This window comes from Haemaphysalis longicornis, unplaced genomic scaffold, assembly GCF_048455015.1.
Source record: "Haemaphysalis longicornis isolate Haplotype H1 unplaced genomic scaffold, Haemaphysalis longicornis Haplotype H1 scaffold_1, whole genome shotgun sequence".
Taxonomy (NCBI): Eukaryota; Metazoa; Arthropoda; class Arachnida; order Ixodida; family Ixodidae; genus Haemaphysalis; species Haemaphysalis longicornis.
Window position 1 is genome coordinate 32830275 of NW_027526203.1, and position 22323 is coordinate 32852597.

A 22323-nucleotide genomic window follows, 5' to 3' on the forward strand; every position below is an offset into this window, starting at 1 on the left:
CCAATGAAGTTGCGGAAATCGAGGCGCATCATCTCAATGGTAGACTGAAGGGCCGTCTGATTTTGTAGGAGGACGTTGTGGAGTTGTAGGTATTCCTCTCTGTGGCTGGCGATTGTTTGTTCCAGAATTCCTAGCTTTTCATCCCGCGTGGAAGCGCAGGGTGAGTCGCCGGTCGAGACAGCCTTGCGTTTGGGCTTCGCCAGACAGTTTCGGGCCCTTTAATTTCCACCTTCCTCCCCCACCCCTTCAAAGCCTCATCGCATCGCATCGCGGGGGAGACGCGGCGGGGTCGGTGGTTTCAGGAGATTGCGAGGGGGGAGACGACTGTATATCCATTTGTATGGGCTCATTCTGAGGAGGAGACGTCGGAGAGGGTTGCTTTTTCGCGAGTTGAAGTTCGCGTTTAAGAGCCGCGTTCTCCTGCCTGAGGGTAGCTACCTCGGCACGAATGGCACGCAGCTCCTTAATAAGCTCTAAGTGAGGGTCGCTGCTGTGGAGGAGGAGGTTTAGACGGAGCGCTACTGGGCATGTGCAGCTCACCTGGTGATGTTTCTTGGCAGCGTCTTGCTTCGTGGCGTTGTGTATGCCAGCAGTCTTGGAGGGGAGCTTGTTCAGGAGAGGCGGAAAGTCCTCCTCCTTGGTGGCGGATGCTGCCTTGGAGTTGGCCTTCATTGACTAACCCCACTAAAACAGAAATTAAACGAGGCAAAAGCACAAAAGTAAAAGTGCGTCTCAATCAAAACCGAAACCTACGAGCGTAAAAAAAATAATGTTCATAAACTTACAATGTCAAAATTCTGAATAATTATAAATAATTTTCCCTAAAAGTTTAAGAAATGCACGTTTTAAAAATGTTGGAAAACAAGAAACCATACATTTTTACCTTTGACGATTAGTGAAATTTAGTCTAGCTGGTCTAGCCACAACGTTTCGCGCCAAAATTTTCTTGCGCGGGCACACAGGACACAAGCAAAAGGACACAACGCGCGCAAACGTGAACCACGACTCGCAGTGACAAGTGTGTGCCGCCCGTGGAAACCAAACTGTCATCACGCACTATGGAGTTCAACATGAGTATGTACCCACTGTTTCAATGGTTGTTTACGTTGTACGTTAAGGAATTCTTTGGTCACTCCGTTTATGTTCGCTCGCCGCTATCCCTGAAGTTCTTAATTCGGCTTCAGTCGCCTCTGTTTTGGCGCGTCCTTGTCTTGCATTAATGCTTCTACCAGCAGCACTCCGTTTTGATAACAGGCGGGCCCCCTTGCTTAATGACTGTAGAACTGCTGCATGGTTGCTTTCGAGCGCCGGAGACCACTTCGTTCCCGCTCTCACAAAGGACAGAATCGCCCTCCCTGAAGCTGCACATTTACGCTCGAACGAGTGCGTCTACTGGTAAGCTTGAGATTTCAGAGCTGGTATATCGTAACCACGGCTGCATGGTGAGCCGCTGCTGGTGAAGTTTGGCGAAACCGCAGGCTTGGTTACTCTAGTTATGGTACGATTTGTGAACTGCGAGTGGTCACAACTGGGCTTGGCTGTGGCCTCGCAGGCGTCGTGAACCCCCGCCTCTGCCTAGTTATAGATAAAAAAAAAAAAACCGCTGTGTCTCAAGGTACGTCGGACGTACAGTACGCCGACCCCGCAAACCTTACGGTACGTCGGACTAAAGTCTCTTCTCCTATGAAGGTACTTTACGCATGACGTGCTCGATGGCCAGAGGCCAAAGAAAGGCACGGCGTACTTAGCCGGTGGATGACAGTAGAGGCTCGTCGGGCGCACCCGTCCGCCGGAGATTGTGCTATGTGGTTCCCTCTAGAAATGCAAATCCGGTGCCACGGAGGAAGAGTCTTCCGTGTGGTCTCATGCGATTCACGCCGGACGAGATTAGCATAATGCCTAATGTAGAAAATTTACCATTGGGTTATTGCTTGCATGATTGGTCATCTTTGTTAGGCGCCTGTCATAAATAAGCATGTAGTCCTTTTTGGCTTCGTAACGCCTCGAGCTTGAGAACAGTAGTCCTAGGTTCAAATCCCCCTGCCCTCATCTCTCTCTTTTTTTTTTTTTTTTGAGACAGCCAACATTGCTACGCATTTTTATTTATTTATTTTATTTAGGAATACTGCAGGCCAATTCTTTGGCCCTGGCAGGAGGGGCATTGCATAAACAATTATAAACAGTATTAATCCAAAAAAGGATAACAGTAGACTACGCTAGCACAATGGGCAGACATAATGCCAAAACAAAAACAGGTAACAGAATCAGCGTCAACACTGAGAACATAAGACTGTAAACTTTATAAAATGCAGAACACAAAACGCACAAACTAATAAACCAACAAGTAAAACGAAAAAAAAAACAGCATAAAATGTAATAGCACCCTAAAAACCAAATAATAGCAAGCATCATTTTTACAAGATTGACAGCAGTGGTGTATTACGCTGTTTTCATTACATGAAGCACTGCAACAATCATTCGATTTTTGGAGTCTTATGGGGAGTGGTACCATATAGCTTACGGTCCACGCAGCCTGAATGAAACACGGTTTAGAACCAGCCATTCAGCTGGGGAGTATATCTTACTACAGGCTCATTGTATACTTGTTACGAAAGAGCAAGGAAAGTTATTACAGTACACACAAAGGGAATTTTTCTGTTGTCGGTTGTGCCACTGCAACACACTGTTTTGGCTGGTCAAGGAAGCACAGATTTGATGAAAGCCACAGACATAGCGCACAAGCTACAGATTGGTGGTCTTTTTTTGCGCCACTTGCGGGGGAAAACTTAGTAGAGTGGTGGCTGGCACCTTGAAAGGTTCATTTTCTAAAAATGATGCAGAAATGTGTAGCAACATTGGTTGTCTTCAAAAAAAAAAAGAGGGCAGAGGGATTTGAACCTAGCACTTCTGTTATCAAGCTTGAGTGTAGGCCATGAAGCCAGACAAGATTACGTGCTTATGACAGATGACCAACCGTGCGACCTATAACCCAATAATAAATTTTCCACATTAGGCACCCCTGCATTATGCTGATCTCGTCCGGTGTAAATCACGTGAGACCACACAAGAGGCTCTCCCTCCGCGGTGCCGGATTCGCATTTCTAGAGGAAGCCACATAGCACAATCTCAGAATACACCTGCGGACGGGTGTGTCCGACGGGCCTCTACTGTCATTTACCGGCTAAGTCCGCCGTACCTTTCTTTGGCCTCTGGACATCGGGCATATCTGACGTGAAGAAGTCCCTTCATTGGAGAAGATACTTTAGTCCGACGTACCGTAAGATTTTCGGGGTCGGGGTACGTCCAATGTATCTTTAGACAAAGCATAAAAAAAAAAATGTAAAGGGGGGGGGGGGGGGTTGCAAGAGAAACACTGTATGAGATATTACGTCAATAGCGTATCATTGTGCTCCTCATGTGGAATGTCACATGGTTTTCTGACCACAGTAGAGAGAGAGAATAACTTTATTTGTGACGAGGCTCAGTCCTAGCGAGTGTCCCTCAGGTGAGGGAGGTGCGCCAGGTAATCCTGAGCCCTTGTGGCGGTCAAGAGCTGTAGCTCGGGCGAGGAGCTCTCAGTCATCTCCAGCCAGGTAGTGGGAGGGTTGGGTCACAGTAGAGCGATGTTCAGTTGTCTAGATTGGTATGTCCATTTAGGATGATGCTATATGGACGCAGGCTCGATTCCCTGCGGCGGTGGCCGCTTTTCTGATGGAGGCGAAAAGCAAAGCAAAAATGCTTGTGTGTACGAGGTTTCGGCGCGTTAAAGACCCCCAGGTGGTCAAAATTAATCCAGAGCCTGCCACTGCGGCGCGCCTCATCGTCTCCATTGCGTTGGCGCATTAAACCCTACAGTCAATCAATCAATCTCCATTTGAGACCAATCTGGTCATTGAACATATCTCAGCTGGGAGGAATTTCTCTCGACATCACAGCTTCCATTAGCCAGGTGCTAATTAGCCAGGTCAGTGCAGCATTTGCCGGCCGGGAGTAGTGAGCGGCAGAGTCGTGCCAACACTCATTGGGTTTGAAAGCTGTGTTTGCGGGGCTTGCTTGCAGCAACTTCTCGTTGAAAACAGGGTACAGTCAGCGCATAATTGTCCATTCGGGGAGAAATTGGGTTTAACCTGTTAACCTGATTCTCCTGAAATGTGTTCGGGAAGTAAAAATAGGTTAAAATTAGGTTTTGCCAGAAAACAAACTACCCTACCGATATTAGACCCGGGATCGAACAGAGTCTGCCCTTGACGGCGGAGTGACGAACCACTCCTTGTGTGGATGCCGCTGTCACATTCACGTTGCACTCGGCACCAAACACGCTGTTCATGACAAAAAAAAAAGATATGCCTGTCTGGCAGTAAACAGTGGCCTGGCTATTTGCGGAGTTTATTGAGAAATGTAATAATGAGTGAAACGTAATCATAATGATACACGCTCCTTCAGTTCCGTGAAACATCGTTGCCATGGTCATCACTTGCCACAGGAAACAAGGGAATAACTTTGTTTTGACCCTTCGCAGTTTTATCGATGGGTGCGGTAGTCTACTGTCTTCGGAATGGTCCAGGGTGTTTTGTTGCACATTGCATGATTGTTATTGAGGTGCCAAAGTATGACGAAGAGGCGCAGGAGAGACGATGGGACTCATACGCATAAGGCGTAATTTGCCATAAACATTGCAAATAATTAGCGTGTGTGCTGCAGCAAATATGACAAACAGAAATATTTATGGAATAAAGTGGAAGTCTTGGCCTGTTGGTTCATGATGTTCAGGGAAAACCAGTGGAAACGCTACACAAGAGGATAGCAAGGACAGTCAGTAGACTAACAAGTGATGAGGCAAGGTACACCGTTGAACGTTTCTATGCTAACACCAGAACTGTTCTGAAAGGCCACCCGTTTTCTCTAAAGAGCTCCTTACGCCTGTGGAAATTTTGAACCAAGGACTTGCAATGTGGCATTTTCAGTGGACATTGAAGATTTGTTCTGCTCCATTCCCGACTGAACTTTTTGTGGCTGTACGAGAACTGTTAGAAAGTGGTGGAATGGTTCTGGTGTTAGCGTAAAAACATTTCTGGAACTTTTAACGTGTACCTTTCTTCAACAGTTGTCAGTCCAGTGACTGTTCTTGTCTTGCCTCTCCTCTTGTGTAGCATCTTTCCACTGGTTTTTCCCTGAAAAATGTTTATTCTGCTATGCAGGCTTGCACCGCCCATAAACTTGCTGAAGTGTATTTATTTTACTCATGCCATGGAGCCTCTGTTCAGAGAAGTCTCCGTGTTACTTTACAAAAATAAATATTGTTTTGGACTGTTGCCTGTGTTGCTGTGCGAGAGTAATGTCTGTTTTTATGTATATGTTTTGTGTATTTACGGAAAAAACTGTTTCAGCTGAATCTTTGGATGGAATGAAGCAGTTAGTTTGCACCTGTCCTGTTGCTTTTCTTGCTTGCCCAGGAACATATATTGCTCTGCATAGCTGTATGCTTAAAATTAGCCAGGTGGACCTGAAGGTTAGAAAAAGAAATAAAGACTGGGTAACTCAACATTACCTCGTCCATCCGGACAAAACACGAGTATTTTGTACAACATGCTTGGCGTCCCACGCCTCGCTGGATTTCTTTTTTTCCCCCACTCTTAAGAATTATTTAAAGTATTTTTTTTTTCGTGCTGCAATTCGAACTTTGGCTGGAAATAAATATAAGAAAATGCACGCTTAAGTTTTATTCGGGCCGTTTCAAGTCAACCTCAAAGATCGAAGGTAAGTACAAACTAGGTTTAGTCACAACATGGCGCAGTCAATCGGGGAAACGGTGCGTTATTATTTAGAGAAAAATTGTGGAGGAACGTCGCACCACACCTGTAACTGGGCAGGTTAATTTGCTATCTTCACGGTTTTGTGACAGGGTTTTGTTTACCTGGCTTTGTAAGCGATATTCTCTATGGTTTCAAACAGATGTTGCTGTTCAAGGCACCTGTGAGATATCCAAAAGAACCAACGGTACAGCCGTAATAGAAAATTTAGGCTCAATGTAAGGAAAGCATCCTACATAGTTGGCTGACAACCCTGTAATCCCGCTAGTCACATTGCACAATATAACTGGACGTGAGATGTTAACTGCAGTGAGCATGTTGAGAATTCCATTCAGAACTTAGTTACTCTGAAAGCCTTAAATACCTGATATAACATTGGTGTCCATCCAACCTGCCTTTGGTATCGCTAAAATGTGACTTAACTACACTGCATGCAAGAGACGTCCGTATAAAAATTTGTATTTATATCTGTACGCTCATAAAAATTGGTAAATTTTACGTTGTCTTCCGAATGAAACGAAATATTTTAAACCCTTGTAAACAGTGTGGGAGCACTGAAATGGTGTTAGCTTCTTAAGGCATCCCCCAAATGCAGTTTTGCATAATGTTAGCAAAGAAAGCGACTGAAACTGCTTTTGTCAACTGAATTTCCTGAAATTGGTGCTTCCTGATTTGTCCTTATCTTTGTTTTTCTTCATTGTTCGAGCTCATTCATGGAAAAGTGCTTGCAAGCTTGCAAATGTCTTCAATTACTCAAAGGTGTGGGCTTTAAATGTGGGCACCTCCCTCCAGGTCCTTAGCAGAGACTGCTGCACTGTGGGGGCCACCACGTGTGCACACGAGCGTTGCAGGCCAAAACCGAGGGGCAGTACCGTTCCTGGTTTCTCTTTAAATGGTATGGGGACTATCTGTGCTGGTGCTAGCCCCTTACTCCGTACCATCTGGCCCGCTACCGCTATGCCCCCACCCATCCATAGGCATCTCCTGCCAACCAACACTGCGATTTGCGGGGCCTATGCCTTTGCCTGTATAATGTTTCCTGTCTTGTCACTGCTTCACTTTCCAATGGGTACCGTGGGAATGTGGTGTGGTGCATGAAAGTGGGTGTTTCCCCTCGAACATCACTGCTCCAACTTGACAGGCAGCCGCCGGGAAAACCTGGATGCGTAGGAGCACCACCTCGGTAATGCTGGACAAACCCGGCAAATTGTTTGTTTCCGTAAAGCGGGGCTGCCAAGTGGGACACTGCATGAGCTGAGGGCAAAGGCCCCCGTGGGAAAGAGCACAACAGGAAAGTAAGTGGCTGTTTGGGCATTCTCGGCTGACTCGAAAGGCAGCAGTATGCAGGCGGCGTTATCCGGGCAATGCTTCACCACATCTGTCCCTCTCAGTATGCCACACCACATTGCCTGCACTGTGGCAACCCAGCCACACTTGTCCACACTGTGTAGGCATGCCCTCAGGATCCATTCCCGTTTGAAGATAGTAACGAGCAGTCGGAGGGTGTGCCTGCAGCGCAGACTTCTAGGGGCCACGGGACTCAGTGCGTGTTTCTCTGCCTCTCTCCCCCACTGCCAGCTGAGGTGCAGTCTGTGACCGTGGTGTCCTCGATGAATGGGAACCTTCCTGTGGCGATGCCTAGCGGTGCCAACCCCTTGGTGCCCCTGCAGGAGCAGTCACCAGCCAGGCCGGTGGTGTCGCCAGGGAGGCCTGCGCAGCCGCAGGTGTTTGCGACCTTGCAGCCGCACATGTTTGCCAACCTGCTGCCGCAGCACGTGCTGGCGCCCATGCAGCCTGCACAGGTGAGATGGGCCCCGAGAAGGGATGCCAAGTGTTGCCAAGTCTTTGCTTTGGAAGCACAAAAACCAAGTGCACGACCTGAGGATATTTGATACTGCACTCCTGCCTCCTCTGGGTTTGGTTAATCAGCATGACGATGGGGCACTTCTCTGAGGCTTCAGCTGGGGACAAGCTTTTTTGCTGGCTATTTACTTGGAGCTGTTTTTTAGGAGCTTTTGTGCGACGCTTGCGAAGTTGCGTGCTGAAGAGCCTTGCCCCAGTGAAGCCCCTGGACTTACAGTGGAGTGCACCAGGTTTGCCCATTGGAAGGATTATTTATTTTGTCGCCTGAATCTCTATCTGCACCAACTGCTGGCCCGCTGTAGTGGTAGATGTGCCGCTTGTGAAGTGCTCACGCCAAAATATGTGGAATACCCTTGCCACCAGTCGCAGGCCGGGATAGCTAACTGTGCGAATAATGCACCTAGAAACATTACTCGAAAACATTCACCTGTGAAACTGCAATGCTTTGGAATTCCTACACATAAGATGTCTCAAGTGTGTCTGCTGAATGAAAAAAAAAAGGGGAAGGGAAGGGGGGAGGGCTTTTTTACAAAATAATTTTTGTGTCACAGGGGAAACTCGTGAAAATTACGGAAGCAAGTGGGTTTTTAAACAGCAAACTTCTGGTGACCTGAATTAATTCAAAGCTATCTTTCTTCACTGCGTTGCTCAGTCCTACGCAAAGTGTTTCTTTAGCACACTAAAGCCAGCATTTTTGATGGAGAAGCAAAAAAAATTCAGGAAAGCTTGCACTCATGCACAAGACTTGAATGGCAAAGCTGTTGTAGGTGAGCATTGCGAGACACAATGTCAGGTTTGAGATCATTGTTTATTTGCATAGCTGCTGTGCTAGTAATCATTGTCATATGCATAGAAGAGGTCGTTTTCTTTGCGGCGAGTGGCAAATGCAGTGATGCTACTGCTGCGCCAAACTGCACCCAAATGCTCTGGCTGCTACATCCGGCTACATTTACTCTAAATTTGGCGATTCTGCGCCCAACCTGCACCGAAGGGTGTACGCCGACTTTCAGCAACGAAACTAACTACTTACAGGGGTGAGACAGCTGCGCATATTGCGCAGTTTTGATACAAATTCATTTTCCTGCGCCAGGCTGCTCCGAAAGCTTGAGAATTTAGAAAATTGCGCCAAACTGCTCCAAAACGGTCTGAGAGCCAAGGATTTTAACGCTCCAGAGAGTTTCAGTGGGGCAAATGCTTCCTGACGGCATACTTTCCCAGCACCTCCAAGGTGATGCTGTTGGTAAAGGTTTGATTGATTGATTGATCATTCAATAAAAAAACCCCACGAAATTGGCCTCGAGATAATGTTTCGGAAAGTCGCAATGTCGGATTGCAAATGTTATATGATGTGAGTTTTTTAAGTTTTCCCATCGAAAACAATTGCAAGGTCCTGTAGAAAAAAATACTGATGTGTGCTGAGGCGGCAAACTACTTGTGCAAGTTGATGAAGAAACGGAATTTTTTGGAGCACCGTATCTCCGGAACGACACTACTGGGCGCCGCCGTCTTGGTGCGGTGAAGATTGCAAAACATGGCCGCCGGGAAAGCAGTTGCTCATGGTTGAGGCAGCGTGCTCTTCGCTGACTTCTACCGTGGTTTTGCTTATGGGAGTGGCTGGGTTTTTTCATTTAGTTGTTTGATCTGTTGCGGGGAGTTGCGCGACTCGAAAGACGGGAGTTCATGAAAAACAACGTGGTGCCCGCGAATTCGCCGTGTTTCAGCCTTGAATGTGAGGCGTGGTGCGCGCTTGAAGAGAAATTTCGGACTCATTGCGGTGTTATAAAACGCCGAGTTATTGCTGCCTTTGACAGCGAGCTTGTGAGCGGCGGGAATGCGACGATCGACACTGCAGAAGCGGCGGCGCAGGCTACATCGCAAAATGTTCGAGCAGTGTCCGATAGCGGGACGGCTATTATTGCACCCTAGTAATAATGGTTCTTCTATCTGAAACTTAGTGCCAAAAGGGAAGTACGTGGCTAAACATACCAACGTTACTCAAATTACGATCGTAGTGAACGTGCACCTTGGGGATTGAAATGGGAGGGCTGGTGGGGTGCGACGACTGTCACCTCGTGTATTGCAACTTTAGCCGTGGCTCTTCACTTGTACGTAAAGCCGAGTCTGGGATTACAAATATTAATGTCGATATTCACATGATAATAAAGCTGCCTTACGATTGCTTAGTTTTACAAATCGATATTTTCTACGGAACTCCACGTGGTCTATGCATAGAGGCTAATAATTGAAAAATGCTTTGTATAGAGGTAGTGCAGTTCGCGCTGTGTGATACTCTGGAAGAAAAACCTTATTGAAAGGCTGTTTCAGTGTTATTATGTACGTTTAAAACGTACTGAAAACTGCACTTTTCCCCCGAGTTGCCGAAAATTTGATTTTTAAGTCTTTAAGGTGATATTATAAATGTCGATCATCTGCTCCAAATCAAGGTTTTTCTGCTCCAAAATCAAAATTTTGCTGTTCCAGAAACTGCTCCCAAATCTGACTCAGCTGTCTCACCCCTGTACTTAAGGTTCCCCATTGAAAGCGACATTGTGGTGCACCTGTTTTCGGCACGCAATTCGAGCCAAGCCCAGGCAAAGGGGCTCTGTGGCGATAACGGCGATGATGCGTTCTGCAGTGTGAACTGGAGTTGGTGCGCACAACTGTGTGCGAAGCCCGTTGACAGCCCTTGTTGATGGTGTTTTGAATGCTTAAATGTTTGTGCATCCTACTTGTATTTTGCATTTCTTGTACTAGTGCCAGTGCAGATGGATGGGGATCTCATTTCATGACGGCCTTTAGGCATAGCAGAGTGCAAACAAATGACGTAGCGGTTCATTTGCCCTGACGCGATGGGTGATTTACCTTTGATTATTGTTGCTACGGCATTGCAGCAGCGTCACAGGCAATTTTTCATTTGGATTTTAATGGGCTATCTTGTCAATAACAGAGGCGTTTTGGTCGCTTGCGGCAAATGTGTTGTGAAGGGGCAAGATTCAGCCTGGTGCTGCATGCTTGTTGCTAGAAATGGCGGCCCGTTGCCTTTGTAACCATAACCCTGCTACCGGCGGGTTGTCCTTTTAGACCCTGTCGGTGGCAGCGCTGACGCTGCTCAATAGTGATGCATGTGCAACACGGCGCGGGGCGTGATGTTGCATTATGCAGTCAAAGCCGTGGCGCTGCTGATGTTCTTGGTCAGTGCTCGCACAATAGCCTTCCAATAGCGCTCGATTTTACATAGCATTTTCGTAGTAACGAGCAATTTTTAGTTTGTTTGTAGTAAACCTGCTCTTGTGTAGACATGAGAGCTTGATTTTTTTTTTGATGTTAAGGCCACTGTATGAAGTTCATTGCAGACATTCTTCAGCAGACTGACGAAAATAGGGACAAAATATCCATGTGATGTCACTATTCATATCCAAAATATCCATTATTCTGGGTTCTTTTAATTTTTATTATCGTTGAAGAGCTTGCTTTTATCGATTGTCTATCATGAATGCAGTATGTGTCTTAAAATTGCTTCTATTAACGCCGGCTCCGAAAGCCAGTTTTGCTGCTCCGAAATGCCTTTTTGGATGCTCCAAAGCGGCCTAAGCAAGTGGCATCACTGCAAATGCAAAGTCAACCACAGTATTGTAGACGTCCACCATCTCTTCGTCATCGACTCAAGGCAGCGGTTGCGGGATCTGCAAGTCGTCTCGTGCAGCATTGACGCGCTTGATGCCGTGTCTCCAATTATCCATAATGGGTTCTAAAGAATGCGGTGACCGCGATGACCTCTCCCAAGCAGGGTGTCCTTTCAGCTTTTGCATTAGCACTGGAGTCTTTGGCTTTTACATGTGCAAGAGCGCTTGACAACAGCGGTGATGTTTTTTTTTGCTCAAGCCACTGCGCGAACCAAGGCTCGCACAGTGGCCAAGTCCTTCATATACGTCCTTCATATATGTCCTTCACGTAAGTCCATCACGTAAGTTTTTCACATAAGTCCTAACGAATGGCTAAGTCCTTCGTATACACATTCTTTATGCATCTCCCATAAAGTGTTCAGGCCATCTTTTTTAAGATAAACTTTTGAAGAGTTTCAGATTTTCACAGCCTGTTCCTTGAAGGAAGGGGCACCAAATTGTATTTGCAAAGGGACACCAAATTCTGTTCATCTGTCTTGTTTTGGTTGCATTGGGCAGTTTTATTCATGTAAATCATTAATAGATAATTTACGGGAAGCCTAGAGCCTTAGTTTATCTGTAGTAAGCAGCAGAAATGAAGACACCATGTATTGTTCGCGGCTGCCGCATCAACTGCCATAATGAACTGCTAGTTCATTTGGTAGCACTCGTGTCTTGTTATGAAATGCGTGGGAACTGGCAGGAATAGTGTGGAACGGGGCTCGAGTATTCTGTACTTTTTTCTGGGGAAGTAATTAAGCAATGTTAATGGGCATCTACCATCTACCGTACCCAGTTCCTAGCTTTTCATGCCCATTCTAGGTGAGGACAACTCTCTCTCCCTCTCACAAAACAATTGGTCACTTTCAGCACTTGTCTCAGGCCTTTACGTGACTGTTCTGGAAGCCGCTGCGCTACAATCAGTTGTGGTTTGCTTGACCTTTTGGTTGCTGGCCCTGACCTACATAATATTTGATGTGGAATTGCGGGCCAGTAGAGAGGTTTCTTTTTTTCCCCCCTCACAGAATTTTGACACTGAGCATTGCTTATGATTAAAAAGTTGTAATAATAGTTGTGTAACTCAGGCAAAAAGATTGAGGTATACATCAGTAGCGTAGAAATTTGGGCTTGTTGGTACATAACTTTCAAACATGTAGCGCAGAAGACGAGAGGCACTGACAAGTAGGCACACATGGCGCTAACTTCCAACACCTTTATTGAAAACGATATCACACATATATAGGCAAGAATCCCGTGACGTCACACACATGCGTACCTCAGCGTGAACGGGAGCAGGCAATCTCTTTTTCTGATAATTTGAGAGAAGTCGAACTTACACGGGAGCTTCCTAACCTGGTTATCTTCTCCGCCTCAATGATTTCACGTGTACACTTGTCCTTGCTCTTACCAATAATAAAACATTTATCAAGGAATGGTCCGCAACCTGTACATGCGTTACAGTGCATAACTAGTAGTCCATCTTGTTCATTTTTGTTGTTTACATTGCGATTGTGCTCACGAAGGTGATCATTTTGATCGCCTTCATGAGCATTAACAAATTTTTGTTTCCCTGAAATTGTGGATCTGATTTAGAGGCGTATTAATCCATCTACTCTCAGTCATGAATTGGCCCAAAAGCCCTTATGTGGCTCCTCCATTTCGGCCATTTTGGAGTTGGGGCCGGGCCTTGGGTCAACAGCTATATTTTACTTGTTGGTCTGGGCTGGCACCAAATCCCAACTGGGACACCAGATTCTTGGGGTCTACAGTTGAATGCAATGAGCTGACATGTAATGTACTGAAGGTGTACCAGTCCTGCTGCCAAAAGAGTACCTTAAACTGCATGCTGGCCATATCTGGCAGCTGCCGACAAGTGATTACCTTTCCGGCTTGTCTAGCTGTGGTAAAAGTGCAGTGGCTCAAGCTGAATGCCGCAAGCCTTAGTTAGCTGGGCAGGGGCCAGTCACCGTCACACGTGTGCATCAAATATAGGTCGTTTCCCTCTTGACTGTCCCCAGCTGCAGCAGCAAGTCTATGAGGCGAGCAGCCGTGCGGAGCCCCAGGCGAGCCTGTCGCCGGCACTCAGCCAGCCGGTCAAGACGCTGGTTTTCTTTGACCTGGAGACGACTGGCCTTCCCGGTGCCTACCAGCCGGTCAGCATCACCGAGCTTGCGATGGTCGCCGTGAACAGGTGAGGCCTGCATGGGCAGCAAGTGGGGGCTGCTACATCACTTGCGAATTGGTGAGCTGGTGTGCCTTGTACTCATTGCGAGAGCGTGCACATTCTCGTTCTTCATTTCACCACAACCAGTGTCTTCAATGGGAACAGAAAACACTGGCCCCTGGTATTTATTCGACCATGAGTTGGCTCGCAGCCCTGCATTGGCCCCGTACTGGGTCTCGCATTAACAAAGTGCAGCATGACCTCAAAGTGTGTTGCCTGTTTCATGGCCAACGTGTCAGTACTCCTTCAGTCACGCGCACGGTGACGTTAGCGCGAAAGCCGACAAAGCTTAGAAACAAGAGGTAAATGGGGGACATATACTCCTTTTGTTATTACTGCGGACGGAGTTCCGTGTTGTGCTGTTCTGTTAATTGTACCACAAAACTGGAAAATGAGAGATGGGGATGATGGGGAGCTATTGCAAAAAGAAGGGGCCTAATGGAATTTCGACAAACTTGACACTGACAGCAGCATGCAGTCATCCCTTTGGTTTGTAAGCTTCTTGGGACAGTAGCAAACCATCTGAGTAGCTATGAACAGGTGGGTTGTGTAAGTGGGCGCGGTTGCGGGTGTGCTGGAATGATAAAAATGAGGTTGGTTCCTGTGGCTCTGTTAGAGGGAGTGCGAAAGCATTATGCAAGGACGTTCAAGGGTTTTTATTTTACACCTCATTGCATGCAAAGCAGCCTGTTCTTGTTGTAACTGGAACAAATGTGGAGTCTGGTGTCATCTGAGTGCATGGGAACTGCGTGCACCAGGGTTAAGGCTTCCTATGGGCCTGTTATAAGGGGTGTAGAAAAACAGGCTGATCGGACTCGGCAGTTGCTGACCAAGTACATTGCTGTGCGCCCTCTCGCTTGACGGTTCATTGCCACACCCCAGCCTCGCACACTTGTGACAGTATCGTGCTAAGGCTTGACGTTGGGCTAGTTGGGTACACATTATTCACACTATAAAACAGCACAGAGACGAGGACGGAAGAAGTGACAAACTAGAGCGCTGACGAACAACTGAAGTACGATTTTATTACACAACATTAAATACATGGAAAACCACTGGCTGCAAGCATGCGCCTGTTCAAGTTTAAGGGGGGACGTGGCTTTCAAAATCAACTTTTTTATTTCTTTGTGGATTTTGATGAAAATTAGCACAGCAACTGGAAATGCTTCCGTGATAACACCATAAAAATTTCAAACTAATATTTTGAAAACTTTTTTATGTATTAAATTTTCTTTCTGTTCCGCTTGTACCGAGCTTGAGCGGCTTATAAAACACGATAGAAAACTTGTTCGAAGTGCTTTGCATTCCCAAATGAATGGACGAGGTCGTGACAGTTTTAGAATTTTTTTTTACAACAGAATGTTTTTTAGTTTTAATTTTTTTAGAGGTTAATGTGCAATAGGCATGTTGACTGTGAACGATTACAGTTGAACCTCGATATAACGAACCTCGATTTAACGAAATTCGCGATATAACGAATTTTTTCAAGTTTTCTAACAAAATTTTGCTAAATGCATGTATTTTTGTCTCGATTTTACGAAGTAATTTTGTGCGGCGCTTTCGATTTAACGAAGTCACGGCAAGAAAGGAAGAACGAAATTCCGGTCGAGGCACGTTTTATTTTGCCTCTCAGGCCCTACATTGAAAAAATTCAGTACTCAAATTGACTCTTGAAGGCTAAAATGAAAGAAAAGCGGTGAAATCTACGGTTAACAACAATTAAAAGCGAAGAACGAAGCTGCACAAACCGCTAGCGGTCATAGACGGTTTAATAGTGCAGCCACTATTTTGACGGCTCCATCGTTGCCTACGCCAGCGCCCTCTATGCTTAGGCTACCGAAGCCTACTTCAAGCTTTTTTTTTTCTACGCGTCATTGCTCACGGTGCTGCTGCGCTAGGTTGTGCTCGCTGATAACCAAATTAATATTTTGTTCGTGCATCGTTAGGTGTCTTGTAAGCAGCATGAGCACTCCAAGAGAAAGAAAAGTGTTCCGAACAAGAGCCTGAGGAAGCTCGGTGAAACTGACAGCCACCGAAGTGTGATGGATGCCATCGATGTTCTGCGGAGGCACGCAGGTGCGCACGAATGTTTAAGACCTTGTTAGCGCTGTCAGCATACGAGCGTCACGTAAAGCCCGCCCTGGTCAAGAAACGCCTAGCACTGCTTACGGACTTCTTCACTACAGCTTGAACATCGAGTGCTGGTGGCAATAACTTGCTCTCTTTGAACGTGGTCATCTTCGTTTCACCAGCGTTCATTAGACAGCTGCGGTGCGGAGAAATCAGTTTCGTAAGGGCTCAGTGGGCATAAAAGTAATTGCTTAATCGAATTTGGCCGGAAGATTTTTTATGTAAGCTTTCCGCTTTCCGGATCACGTAAGCGCTGCTCCACACAGTGAAGCGGTCCGCGTGTACTCCGCTCAACTCGCAGTCATGGTTTTATCTCGAGTGTTGTGGTTGAATCACGCGCCCATACTGCGGAGCCCTTGTACATGAAAAAAGTCTTTCGAAAGTTTCATAGCAGCCTTCCGCTGTTGGCCCGCCGCGCCTAAGCCTACCACTGAATGGACGAAAAGAGGCGTAAATTCGAACGAGCACCTCGGCGGGGTGAAGTTCACGGGACATGGACGCGAGTTCAATTGACTAACAGCGGCATTTAGTAGTGACCGAAATGAAAAAAGAAAAAGTGGAAACCTAGTCTGCTATCATATTTAATGAGGCGTTGCGGAAAAAGCACCGGTTTTACGATGACACATGAACTACCGTCGGCTATCCGATTTCCATTGCCCAAGTGTTGAAACTCTTAATTCACACAATTTTCGCGGCCAGTTTTAGTACAAATTTCGCTTTAATTGGAGAGGTAACTACATAGCAGTTGTTGCCTGGCGAGGGCCAAAGTGTTAAAACCCCAATAACTGGTTAAATGAACTGTAAAATCGAAACCTCGATTTTACGAAATTCTCGATTTAACGAAATTTGCTGCCCCAAGTACGACTTCGTTATATCGAGGTTTAACTGTATTTGAATAAAAAAATCACAAAAAACAAATCTGGAAAAGCAAGAGTGTCACGACCTGAACTGTTCATCAAGGAATGTAATGCAAGAAACGAAATCAAAATAGACCCAGCGGTCACAAAAAAATCCCTGGTACAAGCGACGGAGGTGGCAAAAAAAACTGTTTTGAGAAAACGGCTTCCGAAGTTGCAACATAGGTTTCACTTATCAAAAGTTGTCACGGCTGAAGCCTTTCATGTCCTTTTGAACATGGGACTTCTGGAATGCCTTGCCTTGAAATTGGAGTGCCTTTTACAGCCTTTTTCTTTCCAGAAAACATCATTTTCAGTTCCTCCGTGAAGAGTACATACCCCACTTTGCAGACTAAACCAAGGGGGAGATGGGTTTCAATGGGCTTTCAATGCAAAGTAGGTTAGCTGGTTGGCTGTATCGCACTGAACAGCCTCCTTTTGCAGTGTTGTCACCATGGCAACAAGTTTAGCATTTTTTTTACTTAAATTTGAACATTTTTGGCTTTTTTTAATGTTTTATCATCTTGCCTGGCACGCAACTTAGTACTCATACGTGCAGGTGTTCATTGCCAAAAGTTTGCATACCACAAGGATGAAAATGAGCTACTTTGAAGCTTGGTAGAGTATTCTGCATAACTTCCAACTTCAATGCAAGAGCATATTTTTTTACTACTTTTGACATTCAAGGCATCCAATATTTCTAGAAGCAAAGCCAGTATGCCCTAAGCAATGGTATCAATAATTTCCCTAAAAAATCACTGTTAAATGCTGCAACAGTAACGTACATTTTTAATGCAGAGAACATACTTTTATTCCTATATTACTAACTCAAACCTGTTTGCATGAAAATTACAAGTGCACGGGAAACGTTGCGCAATAAAGGCGATATGGCTCGCGCGCATCGCAGCGCACGCTTACCGCGACATATTTAACTTTAATTATACCTGATATGGCTGGTAAGGTCGCTTTTAAGATTAAATCTAACGTCGCAGGCTTTAATTACAACTACTGGCGTTCAATCGTAACCGTTTGCGTAGTCATGTGCTGCTCCAATGCGCGTCGGCTATGCCGCGCGCGCCGCAGCGCTTGACGCGTTGACCGTTTCTTTCTCAAGGCTAGCGAGCCCACAGTCAAAACACAGCAATAACTAAGCGTGTAAACATCGCAAACAAGACTAAAAGTTCACTTCACGAACCGCTATCGCAAGCGCGCACACCGCATCACCCTCCGGGGTCTGGCGACGGTAGAGTCACGCGCACCACGAAGCGTTCGATGACCTCCTCCTTTCGAGCCACACAACTTCCCGTAATCTGGCTCGTTATCTCTGGCATTCCCACCGCGATAACGTCCGTGTTTAATACCATAGATTGAACAGAAACTCGGCCGAGCAAAGCGGCGAAAATGAACTCGAACCGCTCGCTACGCAGCTCAGGCGGCCGCCATCTTGCGTTGCGCCCGTGACATCCAATCAGGAGGGTCGTCGTTCTGCGCCCCGACCGGAGGACCAATAGCGCTTCAGCATCTATTTCCAGCTTCGTTTGTGCGTCGTTTCTTTTCTGCCGTTTGTGCGTTTGTGAATGAACGAAGATAAAAGAGACGAGCGGAACTGGAAAGACGATCGCTCGGCCAATCTAACCATATCAAAATGGCCGCGCCCGGTGGCACCGTTGCGGAGATAGAGCGCTCCGAAAATTGCCGTTTTTTCGCCCTTTTGCGCTGATAGTTTGTCGCCGCGCCTGACAAAAGTATTTTTTTATGCCACTTTGCGACGCTTTTCAGCGTAAAAACTTTGCAGACGCATAGAATAGGAAACATAGAAGCCGAATATGCGGGTTTCAAAAAAACGATGTTTTGGTCATTTTTCCGCAGTTGAAAGCCGCGTCCCCCCTTAAGATATCACTCCAAATATGCAATGGAAGCTTACATCAAGGATAAAACAATCGGACTTGAAGTGTCAGGCTTGCTATCTATCTAGTACAAGTCAGATTCCACTGGCTAAGTATGCTACAACTTGTTCCAAAAGGGCAATCGATGGCGTGCCCACGTTGTTCCCCACAAATGCCAATCAGTGAGGCCTCCGAGTGTCTCATTATCGTTTCAAAACGCGAGTTTCTTTCAACTTTGTGGGGCAGTCACACTTTTCTCGCATTTCTTGAAATGCATAGCAAGATTGCTGTCCATTCCCGTGCGCATGGTGTAAGCATGTTCTCTAAGGCAATCATTTAGGCATCTACCAGTCTGGCCTAGGCAAACTCGTCCGCATGAAAGTGGGATTTTGTACACCACATTGTCCACACATTTCACAAACTGGGTTTCATGGTTCTTCTCACATACGGCTCTTGGGCTGTCGTTGCTATTTACCTTGGCACACAGACGCCAGTTTGTTGGGCGCTGAAAAAACCGTCCTTGCTCCTGCCGATACCCCGATGCGATACCCCGTGGACGTAGGGTATGACGTTTAAGCGGCCCTTGGGCCTTTCTTCTTGCGGCCGGTTTTTTGCCATGTTAGTGTTGACCCTTTGCAGAACGTTTTCTGCGGAGCTTTGCAACATATGAACCGGGTAACCTGCTTCACTGAGTCTCTTGATTTGGGTGCCTAAGCTCTTCGTCATGTAGTGCGGACAGGATCTTACTACTGAGTTCGTTATAGCTGCAACAGCAATGCCACGTTTTACCACTTTTGAGTGGGCCGAGTTGGATGGCAGTAGGCCTTTTTGCGATCTTGGAGTGTATTCCCAGCAGACATAAAGTCAGTTCTAGGTCGAGAAACCTCAACTTCCCGCCATCTGCCGACTCACTAGTCAGGTCGAACATCGTCAGAACCGCTGAGAAAACCTCCAAGATCTCTGTTTCTTGCCGCGAAACGTCACCATGTACTTCAGTTGTTCGTCAGCGCTCTAGTTTGTCACTTCCGTCCTCGTCTCTGCGCTGTTTTTTAGTGTGAACAGTATCGTGCATCGATTATGCTGCCCTTTCCTGTCTTCCGAGTGAACTCACTTAGACTGATCTGATTTGGTCGACAATGATCCCAATCTGATTTTGATGTGCCTGTAAAGGAAGGTGCTTCGAGATAAAATGCATGCAAACCAAAACGCTGGGCTTTCGATATGCCAACTCTCGACGGTGCACGTCACTCTGATTGCTTCTTTGACTTTTTTTCGGTTTATGCTAGTGAATGTTGGGGCACATGTTTGCTCGTTTCAGCTTTAAGTATGAGAAGCATATCATTCCTGTGACATGTACAGTTGAGGCCCCTGCTTCTCTCTGGCCATCTCCTATGCACATTGTAACCCTGTCTTTAACCTCAGTCAAGGGAAGGCATTATTCACCTTTGGGCTGTCTGTGGATTTGTTGGCGATACCAGAGTCCTTCAATGCTTCTCTGGTCATGAAACTCCCGGCCAAGTTTCGTACGGGGACAAAGGCTACCGCGAGGGGCGTCACCGCAGATCGGAGGGCATCGGGCGGCCGCCGCTGCTCTGTAACCAGACCGGCAGGCAGGAACGCAAGAGCAGCATGCCCGTTCGTACCAAATTTTTTCACCACTCATAAAATAAGTCCATTTCAGCGGCCTGCGACACGTAAAGCATAAGCGCACTGCTGATAAGGCGGCGAGCATCTGTTTTATCTTACTCCGTGGTCCGTTCCCTGCCTAACGCGCTCTGACCACGCCCACGGCTGCCCTCCGATCAACACCAGCGCTGCGGCGCGGCCTCCCTGGGCAGCGCATGAAGCTCTCCCATAGCGTGACGGTGAAGTTTCATGACCAGAAAGGCATTGAAGGACTCTGGCGATACCATGGCCGGCGGCACGCCGTTGCTTGGGCCGTCCCATTCGCCACGTTCCCCAGCAAAATCCTGTAATTTGGCTAACTCTGCAACGCGCCGCGAGGTGGTGGTGTTAGCCGATGGTTCGGCAGCTTGCACCGACTCCTTTCGATGGCTTTGCGGGGCCTGAGTTGCTGTGTGTCTTCGCTGCCAGAATTCGCGTAGCTGTGTTGCATCTTTATTTTTGTTGAGCTGACTGACTGAACGACCAGGTCATGAAGTCGGCTTGTCTCAGAAGCTTCGAGGAATAGCACTGAAACCAAGATACCATATTTACACAATTGTAGGTCGACCCTTTTTTTTTTCAAACTTGACAATCCAAAGTTGGGGGGTCGACTTAGAATCGTAATCGAACCGTCTACCGCCAGTAACGGCAAGAGAAACGAGAAATCAGGGGTGCTACGAGGTGGGGACAGCTTTGCACCCTCATTCCCATGTTTATGGTCTAAAGTGTGAACCGCATGGGGCGTCTTCTGCTCGCGAAAATGCGCCGCGCTCACGCTGCAGCGAATGCCACCCGCGCGCGCTACGTGATCGGCGGCGGCAACATGGCGGCGTCACCAGCCGCGAAGAGGTGCGCGTAGCTCCAGCGACCGCTTCTAACCGGTCTTTAAGATATCACTGAAGGCACAAACGAAGGCGTTTGTGCAGGAAAGGAGCTGATAATGCGGTCGAAAACGACACTATAAAGCATCATCCGCGCCGCTAGGGAAAGCGCCAATCAAATAACCGCCAACCGTGGTAAGCCTAAACATCTCCAGCGGCGCCAGCCGGCTGTCCCGAGCGCTTTCAAACTGCCGGCATGAGGAGCGCGCCTCCCCATTGGGGCAAGTAGTCAGGCTCCTCCCACTGCCGCGCTCGTCACGCGTCATACCGAGGTAGAACAGAAGCAGTAGAAGCTGCCGCGCGCGTGGAATCGTTGACGCGGGCGTCAAAAAGTCGCCCGCGCAATGCCGACGCGCACGAATCGCGTGCAAAAACGTGTCAAGAAGCGTTTTATTTGTCTCTAATAAACAAAATGAGCATTAGCGAATCCCTTGATTCAATGCAGGGTGCCAACGTAGCCGCCATGTTTATTTTGGTATCATGCGGCAGTGGCCGCTGCCGGTTGTTTCGATGGTTGTCATCTCGCAGCGAATGTATTCGTCCCGCTCAACCCACAGCGCATATATAGTGTACTAGAATTGGGAAGTGTGTCGTGCACGGGCGCAAAACGGGTCGCCTCAGCGATGACACCCTCCTCTCCCAACCCGCTCCGAACAGCATCCCTCTTACATGCAGTGCCATCTCGTGACGCGCGGAGCACTCACCGCTGAGGCGGGCTGCATCGCGTTGTCCGTGGCAGGCGCATTTCGGCTGCTTCAAACGGCGCACGCAATTGGGAAGCAGCTGCAGTTCTGACGCTAGCCCTTAGACTGTGTGCTTCGAGAGAAAGAAAAACCATATAAACTTTGCAATTACATTACATTACATTACAAGCAAACGCACAACTAAGCACCAATGAAAATAATAAAAAAAAGCATTTTCTTCTTAATATTATGCTCATTTTTTTCTAGGGAAATTGTAAAGTGCCAGATTGTCGTGTCGAGAGAATACATTAAAGGTAGTTGGCTCAGAGACTGCAAAATAATTATTTGATGTTAGGTGAAGCTAGCCCCCTTGCATGCACCTGGGATGAAGTAGTAGTAGTAGTAGTAGTAGTAGTAGTAGTAATGAACTTTACAAGTGGGCGACTTGCATTTTGTCCTCGGTGGTTACGTCCCTATAGTCCGCGGGATGCCCAGGACCCTGGGCTCATTTTTTTTCAGGGGGGTGGGCGGAGAGGGGGGGGGGGCTCCGCTGTGCGTACACGAGACACAAGTTATAAAATAACAGTAGCGGCATAAACTGCAAAAAAGCTACAAGCATTCAC

The 22323-nt window shown here is 47.1% G+C and overlaps 1 protein-coding gene across 1 annotated transcript in view; it reads left to right on the forward strand.

Annotated features, from left to right (window-relative positions):
• The first annotated feature begins 954 nt into the window (after positions 1-954).
• LOC144175778 (three-prime repair exonuclease 1-like) overlaps positions 955-22323 on the forward strand; it is a 63186-nt gene continuing 41817 nt past the window's right edge. Inside the window, exons 1-3 of the mRNA XM_077704793.1 lie at positions 955-1074; positions 7389-7612; positions 13354-13526. Coding sequence (XP_077560919.1) covers positions 1059-1074; positions 7389-7612; positions 13354-13526 — 413 coding nt within the window. The 5' untranslated portion in view covers positions 955-1058. The remainder of the gene's footprint in view (positions 1075-7388; positions 7613-13353; positions 13527-22323) is intronic.